The 21,967-nt window shown below is 27.5% G+C and overlaps 1 protein-coding gene across 1 annotated transcript in view; it reads right to left on the reverse strand.

The window, feature by feature from the left end:
• The window catches only part of LOC136988882 (proteasome adapter and scaffold protein ECM29), a 158,679-nt gene that overhangs the window by 41,875 nt on the left and 94,837 nt on the right, over window positions 1-21,967 (reverse strand). The window contains exons 23-27 of the mRNA XM_067286882.1: window positions 18,543-18,657; window positions 13,611-13,725; window positions 10,318-10,386; window positions 4,736-4,853; window positions 3,621-3,791 (exon numbers count right to left, since the gene is read on the reverse strand). Of these exons, the coding sequence (XP_067142983.1) occupies window positions 3,621-3,791; window positions 4,736-4,853; window positions 10,318-10,386; window positions 13,611-13,725; window positions 18,543-18,657 (588 nt within the window). The remainder of the gene's footprint in view (window positions 1-3,620; window positions 3,792-4,735; window positions 4,854-10,317; window positions 10,387-13,610; window positions 13,726-18,542; window positions 18,658-21,967) is intronic.

The following is a 21,967-nucleotide window of genomic DNA, read 5'->3' on the forward strand; positions in this document are numbered from 1 at the left end:
TAATATATAAATAAATCTGTTTTTCTGTTTCAAGATATAATTAAATATTAATGATTTCAACAGAACTAAATATTATCTATATTTAAATGAAAGCAATAAAGTTCCAATTGACTTTTAACAATGATAAAGGAAGGAATGACTGCATTTTTAACAAAGTTTAAAAACTTAGTCATTCCTTCCTTTAAATAAATAAAAATATTTAATTTATTCAAAACTTTATAACGTTTTTTAAAAATATAAAATTTCCAAATCATATAATAAAGTTAATAACTAATTTCTAAAATATTCTGATTAATACTGATAATTTTGTAGTTATTGTAAAATACATATTGTTAATCTGCTGCTTAAGTCAAACACAAATGTATTCTAATGACTAAAACTGATTCAATGTACATAGATCACTAATTTTAAACACAAATGGTTACATGTTCATACTTTGTTTTACTAGTTTAGTTTTTATACATGTGGCTTTTATAAAAATTTTGATGTTCAAAAAGAAAATTGCAATTTAGATTAAAATATTTAATTTGTAGAGTAGTTTGATAAATGTAATAATTAATAATAGCACAATTCTATTTAATAAACAGAATAATAAGAATTAATTCAATCGGAAAAATTCTTATTTCATTTTAAGCATGTGTAATATTAAAAAAACCTATTTCAGGTTTATCACTGATTTTCTGGTACCTCTTTTAATCTGGATAGAATTATGAGAAGATGCTTAAAATTCTCACAACTGTCAGACTTATTTAATGAATGGCCAATAATGGTATTGCAAATAGCATATGCTCACTTGAATTCTCTAGATTTCAGCTGATGGTCATTTTACTTTATATTAAACCATAGCTAAAATTTATAAAAAAAAAAAAAAAAAATAAGCAATTGTCATTGATACCAAACATGGAAAATGTATAATTAGTGATCCATGATGCACTGTTATTATTAAGTGACCTTACTTGTACTAGAAAAACAATCAATTTAATGAGGATTTGGAATGAAGCATGACAGAAAATCAGTATTTGACTAGTATTTTAAAACAAGATGAAAAAATGATTTATAATTTTTAACTTTTAAATATGTCTAATTAAAATAATTGTCTTTTCAAATTAGAAAGTTATATTCACATAGATAAGTTTAAATACTATCTTCTGGCATTAATGTTAAAAGTAAGAATAAAAATAATTAAATTTTAAAATTATTTTTTAATATTTAAAATATCATCAAAAATACAGAAATGCTGAAAATAGAATGTCCACAAATAAAATATTTAAAATACAAACTGCAAGTAATGATATCATTCTTATATCTCATTTTCCAAAAGTTATGGCTTTGTATCTGTTATGCAGACACTATTTAGAAATAATTATTTAAAAAATCAATGGTTAAGTAAAACTATCTCTGTTATAATTGAAATATATGACAGAATGTTGGGAGTACATGTAAAAACAAATATATATATATATATATAATTTTTAAGTTAGTGAACTAGTATTAATTCAGTATGTTAAAAGATTAATAACAGTTAATTTTTATTTTTTCCATGTTTTTGGCTTATTGTTGTAAGTTTTTATTTTTAGTGTCTCACATATATTTATTTAAATGTATGAAATTATTATCATTATAATAAAATAAACATAAAAATGACTTAAGATCATACTGTTAAAATGTAATAATTTTAACATGGTGACTGCCTTACAACTAATAGTTGGCAATCTGATACTGAAAGACATCTAAGAATTATATAATAAAATGCAGCCTTGCCTTTAGTGCCAGAAATGAGTACATTTAACAAATAAATGTAAGTAATAGATAGTTATCATCTGAAATAAGACTGAAAAATACCACCAGATATAAACTATTTATTCACAGAAAAATAATAAAAAGTAACTAAAACAGTGTCATTAGAACTCATGGAAAAAGTGTTTTTGATAAATTTTTGTTGATACTAGTTGGCCTACTGAAAATTTTTTCATGTGCCAATTACAAGAAAACTCAGATTTTTGGCAAAAATAAGAATCCTATTGCAAATTTGGTTGAAGAATAAATGTTATAAATTATGTAATGTATACGATAATATAACTAATTGAGAACACATTGGAGAGCATTTCATCCAATGTAGATACTATAATAGTCAACACTGCAGAATAGTTTACAGAATGTTAAAAAAATAAATAAATTTTAGATAACTGTGAAAATAATGATATAAAACTATTGTTATTTCTATAAATTTACATTACTAAACATAAGCTGTTGCAATAGCTATAATAAGCAAAGGGTCTAAACTAAGTCTTGAGAACAAAAAAATAGTCTGAAAATCTTTAATGTTTTTGAAATTAAGTTCTTAAAATAAAGTTGTGTTAAGATATAAAAATATAGTTATGTAGAATTTAGTTTTTAATATTATCAGTATAACAATACTGTGCTGTGTTATATAAAGTACAAATCAATTTTATTTCTATAAAAAAAAATCCAACAATGAGTTGCTTAACTTTCCTGGCAACACAAACTGCATATGTGGTGCCATCTGTTATAATATTTTATTATTAAAAACTTTTTATATTTTTAACTATTATAAAATGGCATAAAATGGCTTAATTTTCAGGGTAGAGATGAGTTTTATAAAAAAAAAAAAAAAAAAACTGTAAATTCTAATAACAAGTAAAATTGTCATTAAGTCTGACCCTACTCGAGATATGACACACAGCCCCCTTGACCTTTAACCACTAAAATTTAATAGCATCAATTCTCCTAATACACAAACCTCCATGCAAAATTTAAGAAATTTTCAGCAAAAAGCACAGAAGTTATTAAGCTTCAAAGAGGGTGAACAAAATCATGCCCCCCCACACACAAACATTAACATCCATACATATGAAAAAAACCCCCAAATTTTTTTGCATTTCACATTTCAAGGTCCTGAGTCCAAAAATATAAAAATCTTGGAATGTCATTTTTTGACCGATTGCCATACTTTCCCTCTGTTATATATATAACAGCCAGGAAAGTAATGAAATATTTCTCAAATGAAATGTGTTTATATTTACAGATTCTGTAATACAAATAGATTTATAATTAGAATATACAGTATCCAACCCCCGATTAACCGACCGCGTTCTAGTCGGCAAATTCAAATGTCCACTAGTGATGTGGCGCTACAATATTTGGTTATGTCTTGACTACTTCAATATTATTTTTGTTAAATTTTTGAATGTTTTAGCTGGCAGCACTGGCTCGACCATGAAAGGGAGGCTAGTATTTAAACCAGACCTAATACACTATACTAATAATGTATTTTTTCATACTTTTCAGTTATCGGACTTTTCAGTTATCCGACCAACCCCAGTCCTCAATTAAGTCGGATAATCGATGCTCTACTGTATTTGGAAATTAACAGATTTATCAATCTAAATGTCTATTACGAGTAATTGAATTTCAACAGTTCTATGGAATTCTTCCTGATTTCAGTTGTATTTTGAAAGCTTAGTGATATCTTAACAGAATGTAAAATTATATTAAGCTTTTATAATAATTACAACAGAAAAGTTTGATTTAACATTTCATAAAAATGTTAGTTATTAAATTATTAATTTTTTATAATAAAATATATTATTATTACTTACTACTTTTTGTTCATCAGGTACAATTGCATGCCATATTGAAACAAATGACAAGCGAACACTACTATTTGGATCAAACTGATATCGATACAATTTAGGAACAATAATTGGTAAATATTCTTTAAGCTGACTTTTAGCTTGCTGAGCAATAATACCAAATCCAAATGCAGCTCCCTGTAAAATATTAATTAAATCTAAATTTTAATTTAACATTTCATTTCTACACCAAGTTAATTTACATTTTTATTATATATTTGTTTAAGAAAATTATTTTTTTGTACAGTAGGAAAATATTTATAAAAATAAAGTCTAAATTTCTATATAAATAACAAATTACGTGTAGTTTGAGGTAATTCCCAAAATTATTTAATTTATAAACAAATTATTCAAAAGAATGAGGATTTAAATCTCGATTGCAGTTAAACTGATAAAGTGATTATTTTTGTAGTTTAATAATAAATTATTAGTAAATTATATAAATTATTAGTAAATTATATAAATAATGAGTTATCATTTTATGGCCCATCTAGCTATGACTTGCATGCAATTTGGGCTGCCAATTAAAAAGTTTGGGAATCATTGTATTAGGCCAATGCATTAATGTAATTTATAATCATATTGTTGTATGAATTATGTAATTATATAAAATACATATATTTTAAAATGATTTTAGGATATATTTTAGAATTTAAGATATGATAAAAATTTTGGTAAAAAAATTCCTGATATAATAAAGTTGGAATAGTCAGCTGGTGTGTTCCTTGTATGATTTTGTTTTCTTCAGCAAAATTTATGCTTATAACTAAAGAATGTTTCACACAAATTCACAATTATTTTCAATCTTATAAATTTTTGGATGTTTAAATACAAAACTGAAAAAACCAACTTACAATTTGTGAAAGTATTTTTTATTGTAAAGTTTAAAAGTTACAAAACTTTAAAAAGATTTTTATGTTAATTTAGGGTTTATCTATATAATTAATTCAATGCAGTATATATAGGCTATATGATTTCTACCACAAACCATTTCCATAGAATATATTAAAAAATGTAAATTTCTATATTATTTTATTATTCATTTCTTATAAAGTCTATGAAAAATTAAGAGAAAGAAAAACCTTTTTAGAGTTCCAAAGTGCATTATGATTTGCCAAATGCATAAATTTATAAATTAATTCTGGTTGATTAAGATCAGATGCAACAGCACACAATTCCTTGTAGGTACTTAATCCTCCCCTATGACAATAATATATTATTAAACATATTAAATCATAAGCATAACTTACTTTAACTGATACATATTTATAAAAATCAGTATTAAATAATTATAAAACTAGAAATGAAAAGAAAAAAAATCAATCACAATTTTATTTCTAATAACAGATTTTATATTTAAAATAAATTTAGCTTAACTGCAAAACTCTTATTAATATTTGAGGGTTGTCGAGTGGAAGTAAAGTAGTAATTGAGTTAATTCTTAAAGTTAGTACCTTATCATCTTTATTTATACTTTTGATACTATTTGTAATAAAATTATAACCAAACAAAAAATAAATCAATTACATTTCATTAATATATTAATAACAATATTGAAATTTAAAATATTATTATTATTATTACTAATACTCCTAATGAAATGACTAATTAAAGAGATAAATTGCTGTTATAATCAAGAGCTTATCTATCATTTCAATATATATACTGTATATTAATAAGCTTATTATTTGTTAATAGATTTTGAATAATTATAGAAGTATAATTATTTTGTACTTTTTGTTTATATAAAAAAAAATTTGACATGGCTGATCAGGCCAGATAATTATGAGCTGAATGATTGCAGGTCTACTGTACCTGATATAATATCAAAAATACAAAAATATTTTTATTAATTTTTTTCTCCATTTTGGCTAAAATCTGAAGATTTTAGCCAAAATATTGGAGTTTTGCAGGGTAAGAATCTAAGCCCAATGCTTTTTAATTTATACATTAATGGTTTGACAATGCAACTTGCTAAATCTGACCTATCTGGAATTTCTCTCTCTGATCAAGTTGCGTTACTTGTACTAATGTATGCTGACGACACTAATTCTTGTTGATACTCCACAAATGTTACAAAAGAAAATCACAATTTTAGAGGAATTCTGTTGTGACTATGGATTAATTTTGTTTTTGAAATTATAAATGTTTCAATAACAAAAGTGATGTTGTTCAAGAAGGGTGGTAGACTATCACCCAGAGAGAGAGAGATGGTCTTTTAATAATCAGCCTATACAAGTTGTTTCAAATTACGTATACCTGGGAGTATTACTTTCATCTTCTGGACAGTTTTTACAGGCTAAAAATTATAGTATTTGTAAGGCTAAAATGGCACTGGGTTCTATGTGGCCTATTCTTTTAAAAGCTAAAGTTAATTCTGCTCATATTTATATAATATTATTTCACTCAATGATTTCATCTGTACTACTTTATGCTGCAGCATAAAGTAGTAACAGATGAAATCCTGTATGGGCAATTACTTATCATGATAAAATAAAAATTGTTCTTGCCTTATATCTTTGAAGAATTTTTGTTATACCATAAAATTCCAGTTTATATGTTGCAACTGGAGCTTGGTGTTTCTAGAATATTGGTATTAATAATAAAAGCAATACTTTCCTTTTGGATTAGTGTGTTGAAACTACAGGATAACAGTTATGTTAAAGTAACATATAACAAACTGTATAAATTATGTTTAATGGATAATTATACATATAACTGGACATTGGCATTGAAAAATCTGTTAGATCAACTTGGTTTCTCATTTCTATGGTTGTCTCAAATGAGGATTTTGAGACAACCAAAGTTATCGAACATTAATTATAAAAGTGTGTTACAAACAGAGCATACAAGAAGATAGGTCTTTATTGGAAAAGAACAAGCATTTTCAATTACAATGGGTGAATGAACATAATCCATTCCAAGACTTTGTTCACCATCCAAACTGTTTGTTAACTGATTATCGATTTGTCATAGGTTTTTTTTGGAATTTGATTAATTCATTACGAAGACTCCAAAAAATATAAAATATATACTTTCTTACTATGTTTATTTATATGTAATAGTAAAAATACATATATGCAATCTTGCATTTTTATTAGTCATGTTTTTTCCATTTGTGGAGGTTGAAGAATCTGTCTAATGTCGACTTCTTCTATCTCTTCTTCGGGATTTTTCAGAAGTAATTAATAGCATTGTAACTGTAGAGATCCCCAAGCCTATTAACCTCAACCTGGTTTGGATACCATTCTAAGACCATTGTTCTGACATCCTCCCACTTCTTCATAAGAACTTTAATAGCAGATATTGGGATTAATCCTCTTTTTCAGAAGAAAGCATATCTCACCAACTCTTGGTATTCTTCATTCAAGAGTTCTTGGCATTCTTCTGTCGTCAGATCCATTTCAGTTTCCATTATGAGTTCTTAAATGTTCTTTATTTCTCAGATGTGATTTTTGTTACTCCTTTAGATGCTTGAGATTTTTTGATATATTTTTCATAGCTAAGATTGTGCCTACTGTAGACCTGTTCAAGCCATACTGTCTAGCAACATCAGACATCTTGTGCCCAATCTTTACCTTAACTATTATCTCTTGCTTGGTTTCTACAGTGAGTGCAGTTCTTGACACTTCACTCTTCTTAGGCTCCATAACAGTATCAGTTTCTTTTTTAAATAATAAGTTCAGAAAAGCACTTACAAAAATTCAGAGAATAGATATCAACTAGCACACAAAAAATTATTTAACCCCTTCGTACCCGCAATCGAACTGAGTTCGATCGGTTTACATAGCGTTACACAGAAAATGGTGTTTTAGACCCTCGGAGAAAAAAAATCGGCGAAAAAAAAATGTTTTTTTGGACTTTCGGATGTATTTTCAGACCCCAAATTTTTTGAAAAATTTTTTCCCGCGCGAAAAAATTTTATTGCGATTTTAATTAACCCTTAATGACGGACAATTAACGCTTAATTGTTTTTTTATGGGATTTTTTTATAGAACTTTATTTATCCTTCTAAACTTCTAGCGCACCGATTTTACTTCGGTAAAGTTATTTAAAGCTATTTTCTGATGTAAAAAACAACATCCAATAGTTTTTTAATTTTTTTAATTAATAGATTTTTTTATAATTACGTTTAATTAAGTCGGGGGGGTCGGAAATTTCAATAAAAATCGTAATTAAAAAAAAAAGTTTTGAAATATCCAGCCATCTAGTATTCACCCTACTTTTTACCCTTCTCCTCCCGAGAGTTTCATGAGAATGTCCCGCGAAACACGACACCAGCTGTTCTCAAGGTCATCCAGCTGTGTAAACAATGACTCATCAGTGTCAAGTTTCGCGCTAAGGCGAGAAAAAGGAAATTGTACTTTGAAGTGTTTTCTTCAAAATTAACACATTTCTTTCGTTTTTTTTTCGTTTTTAATATTTTTTAATGTAATTAAACATAATTAACTCAAAAAATTTAAAAAAAAAACGCAGCGGAAGGGGTTAAATGCAAGGCCCAAATGAAATTCGAAATTTGGTATTAAAATGTTTAGGAATATCTGATGGGACAGTTAAACTCTTACTTTTCATAAATAAAAACTGATGCAAAACTTAACAAATACCTGTTTCGCGAAGTCTATAAAAAATTATTTGTCAGAAAGGTAAACAAAAAGCTGGAATTACAAGGGAGAGTTTCAGAATTCAGAGTTATACTGTCTGATTGGTATCGGGTTTAGCATCGATGTTGATGTCGAGTTCTGAAAGGTTTTGAATTGTCACCTGGAGACAAGGGAAGACCAATCGGTATTCACTATTTAATGTCGCTTCTTTTTCTGTTTGTTGTGTGAAGTATTCGTTGTCTGAACATAAAAATCTTATTAAGTAATCTTAGTAATACAGTAAGACCCCACTTCACACGGGGATGCATTCCTAGATGACAAAGCACTAAACAAAACAGTGTTAAACAAGGTCATTTTAACATAGAGTAAATAAGAATAGAAGAACACATGACCAAAAATAAAGAAATTTTGCTTTAATTTTAAGTTATTTTTATATTAATTTGTATAATAATATATGTTAAATAACATAAACATATGCACACAGAAATGTAAAGTTCATTTTTTGTGATGAAGGTTGTGACTTTTCTAAAATTCTTGTTTTTTTGCAATAAAGCCATGAAGTTTCATTTGTCACTTTTTTCTTTTCTTAAATAAATGTCGGTAGCAGAAGATCACATCCAAAACGCCTCGTTTTGCTTTTGCACTCCCCTTTCAAAATCTGGATCATTCGCTACAATTTGATCAACGATTTCAGTTATTGTTACCAAACTTTTACTAAGGAAATCTGTAGAGAAATTCTTTGGGTTCTTTGTTTTCAAAATCTCTATTTTTCAGTTGTACATGAATTCCTTGTTCTGCCAGTTCTTGAAGGTTGTCATTAGTGAGATCCTTACCAACTGTCATTGGTAAGGCTCTCACCAGAGACCTGTGGTAACTCCTCAATATCCTGCTCATCTACATCTCCTAGTCCTGCTGTAACGATACAGCAATAGGCTCTTCTCATTGGGAATTCTTGAATACCTTCAGCCATAACTTCTTCCACACTTTGTTTGTGCATTTATCAGTTAATTCTTGCCAAGCGAAGCCAATATTGCCTATGGCATCCATGATGTTATATTCTTGCCAAGCAAAGCCAATATTGCCTATGGCATCCATGATGTTATATTTTTTCCAAAATTGCACCAAACAAACATAAATTTAAAAAAAGTACACCTTTTTGCTACCTTTTGATGATTGGTTTGTGTTCATAAATAATTGTATTATATAAGAATCAATTAAATGACATGATAATTTAAATCAGCGTAAGTTTTGAGTTTTTTTAGGCTTTGAGCAGACTGCGTTATATCGAATTAGCATTAAGCAAAGCAGTGTTAAGTGGTGTCTTACTGTACTAAGCTATTATATTGATTTGTTAAATTGTACTAACTTCAGTTTTTATGTAATACTTTAACTCCCTTGTAATAAACTAAGGTTATTATAATAAAGAATTGAATTGAATATGAATTTGAGTGTCAATCACTTAGCTTTTACATACTGTAGAAAATTAATATATACTAAAATTTATAGTTTGCTTTTAATAGTTCTCTGAGAATCATTATTATAGAAAGGAGAAATTACTGGGAATTTATTAACTTTCAAAATACATGATTAAATATAGCCATCTAATAATATCAATTAAAATGTGAATTCATATATAAAAACAAGTGACAACTAAAGATGAGGTATATAAATATGTTTTTGGTAGTTAAAAAAAAAATTGCAATGGCAGATGAATGTGCAATGTGTAAAGAATTTTATGAAAGACACTCATATTAATTAAGTTTAGATGAACAGCTATTGGGTGAACTCATAACTGCAATTTAAAATTGACAAATAACTCATAGCTGCTTTCAAACTAACTTTAGATAACCTATGGATTATTTGTAGGAAATTACAATATTATTTGAATAGAAATACATGAAAATTTTATTCAACGTTTAATTAAATGATAATTAAATTTAATATTATATCAGATTTTTTGCAATAAATGAACAATTCTTTTATTAACGGAAACTTTTAACAAATTATTCAAATAAAAATCTTTTATTTTATACTTTAACAATATCAGAATTAGTGATTCTTACCCAGTAGGAGCATTTCCCAACAAACCTTCATTAAATAATTTTGTTTCTTCTGTAACTGTTATTGATGACCTAACAATAAAAAACAACAGTTTTAAACTTAATGCTAAAACTTAAATCAATATTTTATAATAATAATAAAGAAGTATTTTTAAAAATTTAATATTAGTTGTATGAGAATGTACAATATCATAAATAATATTTACATATTCATTGTTCTTTTAATATTGTACATACTGCAATTAATTTAGAAGTATTTTGAGACCAAAATATTAGGCAACACAATAGTTTCTTACACATTGCAATTAGATTAATATTTTCTAACATGTAACAAGATATTTTAACTGAGAAGCAATATACAAACAGTTCACAAATTTTAGACATAATATGATCCTAAAAATGTAAAAATGTATACAAGTAAAGTCCAAAGTCCAATGTCTGAAAGTCAAGCAACAGAATTGCATGTTATGAAGGAGTTCCAGAAAGTCAAAAAATATAAAATGTTTTCTTTATAATAAATATGTTACATTACATAAAACATTATTTAAAAAGTTAAAACCATAGGTTAACATTAATAAATAATAAAAATTATTTCTCAAGTCATTTTGATGTTATCAGAGTTTAATAACTTACAGATAAATGACTCTTATTAATAAATATACATTTAAATAATAATTATATATTAACAATTCCATTTCTTATTTAATATTGATGTCCATTGAGATTATTAAAATGTATACATATTGTCACATGACTCAGACAAACACTTGTTACAGGTAAAAAACAAAACAGCTGATTAAATAAATTAAACAATTATATGAAAATGAATTAAAAACACTTGACAATAATAATTTTGAAGAATATCCAAATGTAAGAACTAGTTGTTCTTTCTATTTAATCAGTTTTTTGAAATTATGCCAGGGCTTCCCACAGTCCTGAAAAAATTTGTGACAAAAAAAGTAATATTAAGGCAGCAGCTGCAAAAACATAATAAAATAGAATAGCACCTAGGCTAAGTCTATAGACATTAATTGGGAAAATTTGCCAAAATTTGGGGATTTTGTGTTTTAAAACTGAAGTTAGAATGTCATTTACTTTGTTTCTGATCAGTCAGTCACATTGCTGCCGATTTCCATGGTTAGATGCATGCAGTCAGATGTATGCAGTAGAGATGAGTCAATCTCACTTACTGAATTATGGTTTTAATTTTTAGGAAAAACCAATAAAGCTTCAAAAAAGAAAGTCTATTTTCATTTCAAAACTTTTCAACACTATTTAATGGGTGAAATTTCATGTGGGCTTGAATTAAAACAAAATATTCACTTGTTCCCCATGTGAAAAATTTTAAAATTAATAAAACTGCATTTAATAACTTTCTCAATTGTCTTGATTAAATAGCTAAATATAAATTTTATCATCATTTTTTAAAAACATTATTTTCCTTTATTTTTCATATTTTTTCATAAAGTTATTATAAAATAAAAATTATTATCATCAAATATATTTCAAAACACCATAAAAAATATGGTCCCATTCTCAAAAAAATAAATAGTAATAAAGTCAACCAAAAACATTAACAAAGTTTATCATTTTGCAAAAACTTGGTGCACTTCTTAAATAATTTTTTTCTAAAAAATTATTTAAATCACTTTTTCGAAAAAGTGATCATTGTCTTAAATAAATTTTGCATTTTTGGGCATCAGAAAGTGTCAATTAGTGCCCCATACTAAACATAGGTCAGTCACAGCTTCAATTTTATTTCTATTTATCAATGTACTACATCAAGTTTATTTTATATGCTATCCTATGATGATGACATGTGCTTAAATTGAAGAACTCTTTTATTTTAAAAATGCTTACATTAATTTATCAGTTTAGTTTTGTGTGGAAAATTATATAATAGGCAAATTTAATTATTTGTACAATTTAATTTTAATTTTCCAAAGTAAATAATAATTATTAACTGGTATATAAATTGTAGTTTTATTTTGTGTGCTAGTCTGTAACAAATTGTGGAAACTTTGTTCTAAAAATATTCGGCATTCCTGCAAATTAATAATACATATTTAAATATGTGGGATATAAATTACATACATTTAAAAGTTATGAGAAAATCCTAATTTGAATACAAAAGAATTTAAGGATATTGAAGTATCTATATATATAACCCATTAAACGCGTGCCTGTCCATCCGCGTAACGATATGCCAAAAACGGACACGTGTCATATTTCAAACATTTAAATTAACAATATAAATTATTATTTAAATTAACACTCACTGGGGCGCCCTAGCGAATGTTACCAGCGAAGGTAAATAAACAAATTAAACTATTTTAAAGTATTTATAGAATGTTTAAGAACACTAAATAATGATTTTTAATTATCATGAAATTTGTAAAGAACGCCCACTAGGGGGCATCCTGGGGCTCCTAGTTATGTATAAATGAGTTGTCTAAAGTTAAGCTGCTTGTACTTTGCATAGCTTAAAATTAAATCATTGAGATGATGTTGCTGCATGTTCCAATAACTTAAACTATTTAATATAGACTTCAATATGAGCCATTACATTTATACTGTGTCTTAATAAAACTTCAAAAAGCACTGTTCTTAGAATTCTAATTAAAACTCTCATGTGCTTTTAACTCTTTCTACTTTGTGGGAACTAAGAGGGTTTTTTCTTTTTACAAGTCTATTATGAGTTTGGCCAGACCTATAATGGGGTAACTGGATAGTAATACATGGGCTTAACATATCAGGACAGACCATCCCCTGAAAAATTTCTGGAGTTTTTTTTAACCCATCCAGATTCAATCCTGGGGTCCCCTTTAACTGTTTGGCTATCTGGCCATCCATGTGTTTGGTTATTATGCTTAATTTTTGAAAATATAACTCTCATAGTAGTGCACAATAATACATTTCATTCTACATTTAAGAATTAACAGTATACTTCTAAACAGTATTTATAAATGATCATCTCATAATTTTAAAAACTTCATATTTTCAGTTTTTAAATTAATTTATCAGTATTGTTTTTAAGTAAATGTTTAAATTTTTTATTCTTTCTAATATTTATCAACAATTTTTATTACTGATAAATATATAAGATTAAAATATTCATAGATTTCCTCATTAATATCAATACATTTTTTTTATAAATTTTTTCTAAGATAACTTTAATTTATTCTATTTAAACAATATACATTTCATCACAATCTATTAATTTAAACATCATTTATCTGAATTATTTCAAAGAATTGCTTTTAATATATTTTATAATTAATATACAATACACTTACTTTCTTCCTGATGTTAAAGTATCTACAAGTTTTGTAAGTAATTTTTGCTGACTTTCTTCATTTCCAAATTCATATATCATGCTAAGACCTTTAGCAACTATATCTTGAATAATATCTAAATGTAAATTAAATAATTATATCAAAAAAACTAAATATTTAAATCATCATAATTTTACATAATTTAAATTATTATTAAAAAATATTTTTATTAATTTTATAATTTTGTTATAGAATGGAATCTAGTTATAATGAACCTCATAATAATGAACTTTTAAGAATAACAAGCTTTTAGTTTTCCAAACCAATTTCCACAAGAAAATCTTTCAGTTGCACAAACATATTTATAACAAACTTTCAGTTTAACATTACTATAAGGCAGATGCTGTAGAACTTCCAATCTGAAGGGATATATGCAGGCAATCAGAAGAATCCCACTTCCCTTCCTCTTTCCCCATCTCTCTCCTCACCCCCAGCCAACCCTCTTCCTCCCACCCCCTTTTTCTCTACTGGGCTAAGTCTGGTATAAGACAGCCTTCCTTCTTTGTTTCTAGTTTCATGTAAATCTACACAAGTATTTATGGCTTTATTTTTAAGAAGTGAGTTGAAATTTCTACTACTATTAATGACATCGGTGATGATGTCCAACCAAAATATTTTATTACTTCTTTCTTCTTATATTTTTAAATAAAATGTATATGTAATATTGTTAAATAATTAGGAGGGAATTGTTAAATTGGAAAATCTTCTATGATTCTTTAGAATTGTGTAATTTGTATAACTCCCTGCTCTATGACATTTTTTTCTCTTTATTTATTTATTTTTTTTTAATCTTCTCTAAACAATATATACAAAATACTGTTAAATAATGGAAATTGATCAATTAATTTGCATAGAATGGGGCATACGACTGGGTGAAAGTGCAGATGGAGTGATTCTAGTAAAAATCACTTTAAAAATGCTTAATCTAAAAAATACTAAATATTCCTAACATTAATCAGTCTATCCACTCTAATATCTACTTGCCCTAATGCATCATTAAATGCCAGAAAATATATTCACCATGTTTCACTGTGATTTCATCTCAGATTTATCTCAACAAATGGCATAACTTGCGACCTACATGTTTTTGAATCTTTAAAAAGTTTCTCAAAGGCTGCAAATTCTAGTCTTACAGGAAAGTCTAAGCAGTATAATTGGAACAGTAATCCAGAAACCTTCCTCTTTGCAGAAGGTATACACAAATTTGTATCACATTGGAACATGTGTCTGAATACAGGAAGTGATTTCCTATAATAGTTTATGCAACTTAGTCATGGTGTAAGGAACCAAGTCCGAGCGTTATTTTTATTTTACTTTTATTTTGCTTATTATTCTATTTTTGTTTGGGGGCTTATGTTTTGTTAGGACGAAAGTTTCCTCACCAATCACCTTAAGTATTTAAAAAGAGAAGAAATAAAACCCAACTCACCGACGAAAGAAAAGCGCCATAGGACTTGCGCACATTTGCGCTTCCCGAGCAGCAAAAAGTATAAAGTCCGCACCGAGAAAGAGGGGGGGAGACCCCACAAGCACGAGATAAACTCGCTAGACCTTAAGTAATAAAAACGTCCCGGAAAAATTGTAAAAACAAATAATGTAAAAGGTTAGTGAGTAATTGTCGGAAAATAGGCTGCCAGACAACGAAAAAAGTTCTTGTTAGCATTAAGTATGTAAATGAGGGGAGTGATTGCATTCAGAATTGTGACGTCACCTCACACTATAAATCACGAATCTCAAGTGAAGATGGAGAGGTGAATTCTGGATAGCAAAGAGCTTGGTGAGCTTCGTAGCAGTAAGAGAGAGGTGTCCGATAGGATCGAATAGTTCCAAGGTGATTTTGAAGTGATTCGAATATTTGATCGACGATAGGAAGTCTTGAGAATTGATGAAATAGGTTCCGAGTATATTGAGGTGACGATTAGGATCTATAGTTTATAAGAATTATTGTTATAAGTTAAGGCTTGGTTTTGTCGGATTCCCAAGGGGAATAGAATTAAGTTAGAAATAGATTGAATTGAGTATTGTCGGGTTGATTTTGTTGAATTTCATTGAATAAATTTATTGTTTGATTTGTTACTAAATATTGTACATAGTTATTGCTAAACAACTAATTAAATCATTGATTTTTTTCTATTGACAAATCTTGTCATTATTTAATTCGGTGAACGCTTAAAGTCCAGGCCTGGCACGCTAACGCGAATCCGAGTAAAGTACCCAGTAGGTTAACGGTTATTTCCGGCCATGGTAGAGTCGATAATCGTTGTAAACTAAAATAGTACTTTACAATTTTGCTGTGTATACTGTAATCCTGTTTATGGTAACAAGTGACAACATATATTTTTTATGGCCCCATCTATGTTTAATTTGAACAATAGTTATATAATTAAATTATTATAATATTTCTTTAATAGAAAAACCTGATGTATTAGGAAATTTCTTTCATGGAACTTTGATTGATCAAGTACAAACATTTTAAACTTTGAAACTGAAAAATAAGAAATGATAAATCATCCTAACAAAAATGGTAATAATATTGGCTGAATTATTTGTTCTTCTTATTTTGATCTGTCACTAGGAATGAATAATAATCAATAAGAGAGTTACAAAACACTTTGTTAAGCTTTCTCTAAATTATAATCAGATTTGTTGACTTTTATGTGTATCTAAATTATAAGCAAGATGTGTTGTTTTATTTATTAGCATATTCAACAATCAATCTGTTTTGAGCTCTTTTTTAGACATAAATCTAACTAATCACTAAATAATATGAAATAGAATCAGCTTAATCAAAATTTTACACAATTAAAATTATATATACAAAATATGACAATTTAATTCCCAGAATGCACCTTTAAAAAATATACACGTGAAACTGCACACTAGTGGTTACTGTTACCTTCAAAGTACTCTCTCCTTGTATCTATACACCAACTTAAATGGTGTTCCCATTTCTGGAAGCAGGCCTGTAACCCCTTTTTCTGAAATACTGTTGAGCAGTTGTCTCACATTCTGTTGGGTATCAGTTATATTAGAAAATCTTCATAACTTTTCATTTTGGAAATAGCCAGAAATCACAGAGAGGGAGCTGCCAAGTCAGGTGAATAGACAAAATGATCTACAGTAATTAAATAATTGCTTTTTTGGCCAGAAAATGTCTCACAATGCACTCACTGTAACTTGGTGCATTGTCATGATGAATGATCCACTTGCCCAGCCACAGTTTGGGTCTTTTTTTTCAAACAGAATCTCATAATCTCTGCAATACTAAATAGCATTGTTGGTTGACTATCCATGTTCAATAAATTCTTGATGGACTATTCCCTTGTGATTGAAGAAACACACTAGCATGGTCTTAACCTGTGGTGCAACATGTGTGCCTTTTGCAAAATCTTTTATGCTACTTAAACACACTGGACTTTTTCCATAGCATCTTCACCATATGCCACTTCCAACAGTTTTAATGTTTCAGTAGCACATTTACTGATTTCATCCAAAATTTAATATTAATTCATTGCTCTAAATTTGGTCAACCATTTTTATGCCAAAGACTATATGCATATAACTATTACCTTCCCAACAGCTAATTAATAATTAGCTCTATCAACTTGAAATTTATGCATATCCTACTTCAAACATGTTCAAACACAAATGCACATGTCATTTCGATATAATTAAGTTATGGGCAACACTATAGAGGCCATTCTGAGAATTAAATTGTCACACCTCATATAAAAGACGCTTAAAAATCTTTTAAAGTATATCAGATTACATTTTGAATATACAGTAGACCCCCCTATAACACGGTAGAAAAGTTCCGTGTTATAGGGGGGTCTACTGTAGTTAATTTTAAATTTATAAAAAATTTATTTTAGACTTAAGATCTTAATAGAAAAACCATCTTCAGGATCCAGAAAATAATTTAATTAAATAAAATACAATACAGTCAAACCTGTTTTTATGCGGTCTTTTTTTGTGCGATTTTTTAATGCAATTTTTTATTTGTGCAGTAAAGTCGGCGACTAGTCTCATGCATTTTGTCATGTCTCACGTTGACTTATTATAGCTAAATAAACTTATTATAGCATAAATGAACTTATTATAGCAATATTATTTCATGAATATAAGAAAAATGAAATAATTTATTTTTTAAGTCAACAAAACACCACCTGGACAAAAATATGTAAAACAGACGATAGACAAGACAATGCAGTCAAGTGCTGACATCTGTTGTCAATAAATTCTACGTCTGTTTTAATTACGTTAATTAAACCTTCGAAGTGCTTTCACATTCCTGGACCATTAAGATAAAATTCATTTCAAAGCGTAAATTGAAGGTAAATGTACTGTACTATTTACGTATTTTCTAAATCAGATTCCAAAAGGTTTGGAGAGATTCCAAGTAGCTGCCAAGCCTCGTCATGATTTCGTTTAAAAAAGCAATTCCTATTTATTTCGTACGGTTTTGAGTTATTTTCTATGTGAGACTTTTTTATGTGGTCCCTATTCACCACATAAAAAAAATATATATTTAATTGTGTTGCGAAAACTATTTTTTTATAGCCACTCATGAAGTTTCGTGCGATTTTTTTTATGCGTTTTTTTATGCAGTTCCTATCCACCACATAAAAAAGATTTGACTGTATTTTCATTTTTTTTTTTTTTTTACTTTTGAAAAGCCAAAAATCTTCAAGTTATAAAAACAAAATTTTGAATAATAAAATTCTAAATTTACAGTCGTGTACAATTTAAATTAAAACTTATAATTGATATAATAGTAATAATTCGTTAATTTTCTGGATTGTAAAACTTTATTATTGTTTTGACTCCAATAGACGTGAATCTTATATAGGTATGCTGAAATCATCTGAAAAATAATTTATAAGGATTTCTTACCATTAGAATCAGCAAGTAAATTCATCAATGAATTTTGAATGGTTTCTAACTGAGTTTTCATCACTTGTTGATTTCCACATTGCTTCAAGAGGGTAAGCAACCAAACACATGCCGCCTAAAATATTCAAAATTAATTTCAGATTTTTTATGCATCAAAGCAATACAAATAACAAAGTGTTTATCTGTACAAAGCTTTAAATACTTCAGTTTTATACAAATAAGCATTTTCAGCAAAAATTAGAAATCCAAAATCAATTTTAATTGATTGCAAAATCTTTTATAGATACTCCCCTACTTACAGACATGTTAGGTTTCCTAGGTTTTGTTCTAAGTCAAAAAGTAATCTAGAAAGTACATCTGTACACAGAAGAACCATGTATTGGTTAGTGTTTAATCTTTCAATGTACCGTACTTAACAGAATAAGTTAGGTTCACTTATCCATTCACTACTGCTTAGTAGTAGATGTTTCAAACATGGTTTTTTACATCTAATGCACTTAGTTTTATACTGTTCAGTTTAGTTTCCACAATAGTAGAGCAACCCTTTGTATTTATCTCCACCATTAGATTTACTATTATGTTTCAGATGCATTTTTGAAGCACTAATTGCAAAAGTTTATAATAATTGCAAACAATAGTGAAAAACACCATTACTCTGATGCTACCAACTTCAACACCACCCCATGAGTAGCGAGAGAACTTCACAATCCATGTGAAATTTAAATTTTAAATACATGGTCAAATTGTAAGTCTGAAAGTTTGTAAGTAGGGAAGTTCCTGTACTTATAAAAGTTATATGAATTATAAGAAATAAAATTACCAAATAATGATATGTTTTAGCAAGATATACACAATTAAAAAAAAAATAATCAGATGAACTTGTACATAAAATTTGTATATATGATTTCAATGGAAGGTGTATCAACAAATCCTATGGTTTGATGAATACTGCAGGGAAGTGAAGAAAGAAAAATCACTGCATTTATATATTTCACAGTAGTTCTGTTTCAGAAGTACAAAATTATCTACAGGTAAAAGGTAAGTTTAAATTGCTGTGCATAGCCAAAAAGGAAAAAAAAAGAAGTTCCTATAAAAAGTTTATGATCTTGCAAAGATTAAGAATTCAAGAATTTATTGGAATTAAAGAAATAAGTATCAATACATATTATGTCTTTGTCCATTTTAGACTTTCTTATGAACTAGGATTTGTTTTACCTAGAAATTGTGTGATTCACCTCCTTAGGTATAGCAAGTCCTAGTGTCCAAAGTGGACAGAAACAATATATATAAGTAATTAAGAACAAGAAGCACACATTTGAATATCAATATAATTTATCAAATTTTTGTTATGACATTCTATTGGATAAATGGTTTTTTATTTTAAAGAGCTTCATTATTCAACATTCATTAAGTTTTGATGTGTTGAATTGCATAAATAGACTTAGTTTGATTTGATTTTGGATGTCTAGATACAGCAATAAAAGATGCAATAGAATACTGGGTACAAAACTTAATTCAGCCCAGGTATAGATAATACATTGCCATTATTAATAAATGTTTTAAGAGAATGTTTAAGATGTCATTTACTTAACTTGTTTATGAAATTCCTCTAGACCTGAAAAAATTAAGATGACAGTAATACATATAAAAAAAGATATTGATGATTTAAATAACTATTGTCCCAGTAAATTGGAAAATATTTACATCAATCTTGACAAAAATGTGAAAATCAAAAATGTAATAAATGCACAGCAATTTGGATTTCAAAAAGAGAAGCATATAATGTCAGCAATTTTCATGTTATACCTCTTAGCACTATATCCACTAAGTAAAAACAACACAGATTAATTACTTGTTTTGTAGACCTTTGGAAAGCATTTAATCCTGTGAATTTAAAGAGATTGTTTTATAAATTAAATATTTTGGAAATTTCACATAAATTTCAGTTATTAATAAAAATATTATTTACAAATTTGTTAGCTAAAGTTCATACATTAAAAGAAGGTATGCAGTGTTTCACTTTAAGGAGTCTAATCCAAGTCCTATTCTGTTTATCTTATATTTGAATGGTTTAATAAACAAACAATGAAATGAAGGAAGAACATTTGAGGTTATTAGACAGATATTTATTTTTTGTTATATGCAGATGACATTTTATTAATCACAAATACAATCAATATGAAAAAAAGTGTGTGAAAAAACAAGTGAGACACTTTTTTGTATTGTTTTTCTTAGATTTTGTAAATTTTTTAAAAACTTTGTTCTGGCAAATTTTTATCAAATGTATTTATTTTTAATATTGTGCCAAAGGGATTTTGTAATGTTTACATATTGAGGTGGATGAGTAGCTTCAAATAAAAAATCAACTCCACATGGAACTGTTATTTTCCTCATGTAAAAGTTATTAAAAAAATAAGCATGTTAAAAACTTTTCTTTGAATAATGATTTAAAAATTGATGAAGAAAAACCTAAAATATTGATATTTAGTAATGGTAAAAGGTAGTGAAAAAGAGTCAAATTTTTTGTGAGAAATTCTTGAATGTAGTAAAACAAATTAAATATCTTGGAATAAGTATAACAAATTCCTTGACTTCTGAGAATCATATGACAAAAATGACAAATAAATTATGGTCAAGAATAAAAAAGACAGAATAATTAACATGTGTAATAAAAAAATTCCAATATTTCCCTCTTGTAAGAAATCTTGTGATATCTTGATCAATTCAATATCACTCTATGGAATCTCATTATGGGGTGTATTACAATTTATTAATTAATTTATCTATCAAAATTACGTATATTGTATTATAAACAATTATTTAGTTTGGATAGATTGGTTTCATATTATGCAGTAAAAGCTGAATTAGAATTATGCTGTTTAATAAATTTGTATATTAAATAGTTATTGCTGGAAAGTGGGAGAAAGATGTGAATTTTCTTTATTATACTTTAAATTTAATTAATCAAACCAAAAAAGCTAAAACAAAATTCTACCAGGAACATCTGTCACAAGAATAAACAATACTTCTATGCAAGACAACTTATAGACATTTTGATGAAATACCATTTGTAAGAATCAAAACTGAATCAATAACGGAGGAGGAAAAATCTCTTCCCAGATTTGGGGTATTAGGGGATGTGATTCCAGAATGAAATTATCCCAAGAAAAGCTAGAAAGGAAAACAGATAGTATAACAATACAAGTACAATTAAAAACTGAGTGATCAAATAAAAGTAGAACTTGTATTAGTGGGAGGAGTTTGGTGACATTATAAGTCAGACTTGGTACCATTGTAAGTTGCTTGTACTTGTTGCACTACTGACTCATGGCATTACTAAGTCAGATGCACTTACAACATTGCTGAACTCCTTGCACTACATTTTGTGAATTCTAATTTTGCTTAACCACTTGGTATAAACAGCA

This window comes from Centruroides vittatus, unplaced genomic scaffold (genome assembly GCF_030686945.1).
Source record: "Centruroides vittatus isolate TY-2023 unplaced genomic scaffold, ASM3068694v2 scaffold_386, whole genome shotgun sequence".
Taxonomy (NCBI): Eukaryota; Metazoa; Arthropoda; class Arachnida; order Scorpiones; family Buthidae; genus Centruroides; species Centruroides vittatus.